Source organism: Quercus robur, chromosome 2 (assembly GCF_932294415.1).
Source record: "Quercus robur chromosome 2, dhQueRobu3.1, whole genome shotgun sequence".
NCBI classification, from domain to species: domain Eukaryota; kingdom Viridiplantae; phylum Streptophyta; class Magnoliopsida; order Fagales; family Fagaceae; genus Quercus; species Quercus robur.
Window position 1 is genome coordinate 85,786,933 of NC_065535.1, and position 1,947 is coordinate 85,788,879.

General features: G+C 44.2%; 1 protein-coding gene across 1 annotated transcript; it reads right to left on the minus strand.

The window, feature by feature from the left end:
• Window positions 1-694: 694 nt before the first annotated feature.
• LOC126704658 (uncharacterized) lies at window positions 695-1,477 on the minus strand. The gene has a single exon (XM_050403693.1). It carries the CDS (start codon window positions 1,475-1,477, stop codon window positions 695-697), a length of 783 nt encoding a protein of 260 aa, XP_050259650.1.
• Between the last annotated feature and the right edge of the window lie 470 nt (window positions 1,478-1,947).

Consider the following 1,947-nt stretch of genomic DNA (forward strand, 5'->3'; position numbering starts at 1 on the left):
GTCGGGGTACATAATTTCAGTACCATTACCTTGGTCCATCATCACCCTCTTCACGTCATACCCCCCCAATTCTTAGCGTGATCACCAAAGCATCATCATGGGATTGTATGGTTCCAACCTTATCTTCATCCAAAAAGCTTAACGCCAGTTGGATACTCACTTTAGCCCTCTTTGGCCCAGAATTTGAGTTCTCGGCAGACAGCCAAGTGACTGACATTATTCTGGAGGGATAGGACCCGGTCCTTCTTGAAGTGGCAAAAATGACATTTATCGTGCCTAAATGAGGTTTTGAAGAAGCATCTCTTCGGGTTTTTGAACCTATTTGGCTCTCCTGGCCACTAGAATGATGCAAAAGCTATTTCAACGTTCCCTCTCAAACTAGCTGGTCCAAATGGTCCCACAAATTTCTACAGTCTTTTGTAGTATGTCCCTGGTCCTGGTGATATTGACAATAAAGATTCTGATTGCGCCTTGTGGGGTTTCTTGCAATCTTATTTGGCTATTTAAAGAATGGCTCATTCTTAATCTTCTTTATAACTTGCTGCACTGGTTCCTGGAACACCACGTTAACCGCTTGAGTATTGGCAGATCCCGACTGCCCAGCAAAGTCCCTTTGTGGTCGGTTATTGTTGTATCGGTCTGACCTGAAATCCCTTATTTCCTGAGGGATAACCTTAACCTTTCCTTTCCCCTGCTATTGGTCTTCCTCGACCCTCTTATACTTATCAATCCAGTCCATGAATTGGCGCATACTGGTGACCATTTTACCAGTTAGAGATTTTCTTAAACCGTGCTTGGTTGGAAGGCCGACCTTAAAAGTATCGATGGCCACATCATCAAAATCACCATCTATTTCATTGAACATCTCCCAGTATCTGTCCGAATATGTCTTCAGGGTCTCCTCTTTTTGCATGGATAAGGACAGCAGGGAATCCAAGGGCCGAGGAACCTTGCTACACGCAATAAAACGAGAGTCAAACGCCCGGGTGAGCTTCTTGAAGGAATCTATGGAATCTGCCCTTAGGCCGTCGAACCATCTCATCGCCACGGGTCCTAGACTGGACGGGAACATCTTGCACATCAAGGTTTCATCTTTGGAATGGACAATCATTCTCTTATTGAAGTAGCTCACATGCTCCATAAGGTCCGTTCGACCATTGTAGATGGTGAACGTTGGCTGATGGAACCACCAAGGAAGTATTGCCCCTTCAATCTTGCGCGTAAAGGGCGACTTGGAAATCTGGTTCAATGCTTTGCTCATAGCGTTATTTCCTAGGCCTCTACAGGGCGGGCTCTTGTATGTATGTTTGTGATGGTATTCTTCATGGTAGGAAAAAGATTCGCTGGGTAGAGTTCTTAACCTTCGCCTATAACTAGCCTCTTCTTCACCGTCAGAGGAAACATCAGAGTTGGAGGGGGTTTGTTCTCGTCGTGCATGGCGCAACTTCTTCTTTAACTGGTCAATCTCTAGTTGCATGGCACTGTTATGTTGCTCTTGAGAAACGTGACTTCCAACTCGAGAGTGGCTTCTACTTGTATGAGTAGTAGGCACGCTGCCCTCTCAATCTCTCCTATGTTCAAGATTAAGGAAATCATCCTATCGTTGGGACCTCGTGGAGTCTTGCTGATGAGGACCTGATCCTATCATAGTTGACCGTTGCACTCACTATCACACAAGTTCTTCCCACAGATGGCGCCAATTGTAAGGACTGGATTTGGTCCTTGGCCTAAGGTGTGATTGGATTCAAGCCTAATAGACCCAGTACAATGAATTTGTAGAAAGTGGGTTGAAGAATTAAGCTCTAATGAATGACTTAACAGTTAGGATAGATTTTAAAAGATAATCAAACAAAGATGGAATGAAGTTCTCTAAGTAAATTTGTCCTCGGCCTAATCCGAGGAAGTTTGTTCTAGTATATATTGATTGAAAAAGGTTACAGATATAGT

Bases quoted from the DNA above. Each gene is read 5' to 3' on its own strand.
- LOC126704658 (XM_050403693.1), bottom strand. From the start codon at position 1,477: ATGCAACTAGAGATTGACCAGTTAAAGAAGAAGTTGCGCCATGCACGA.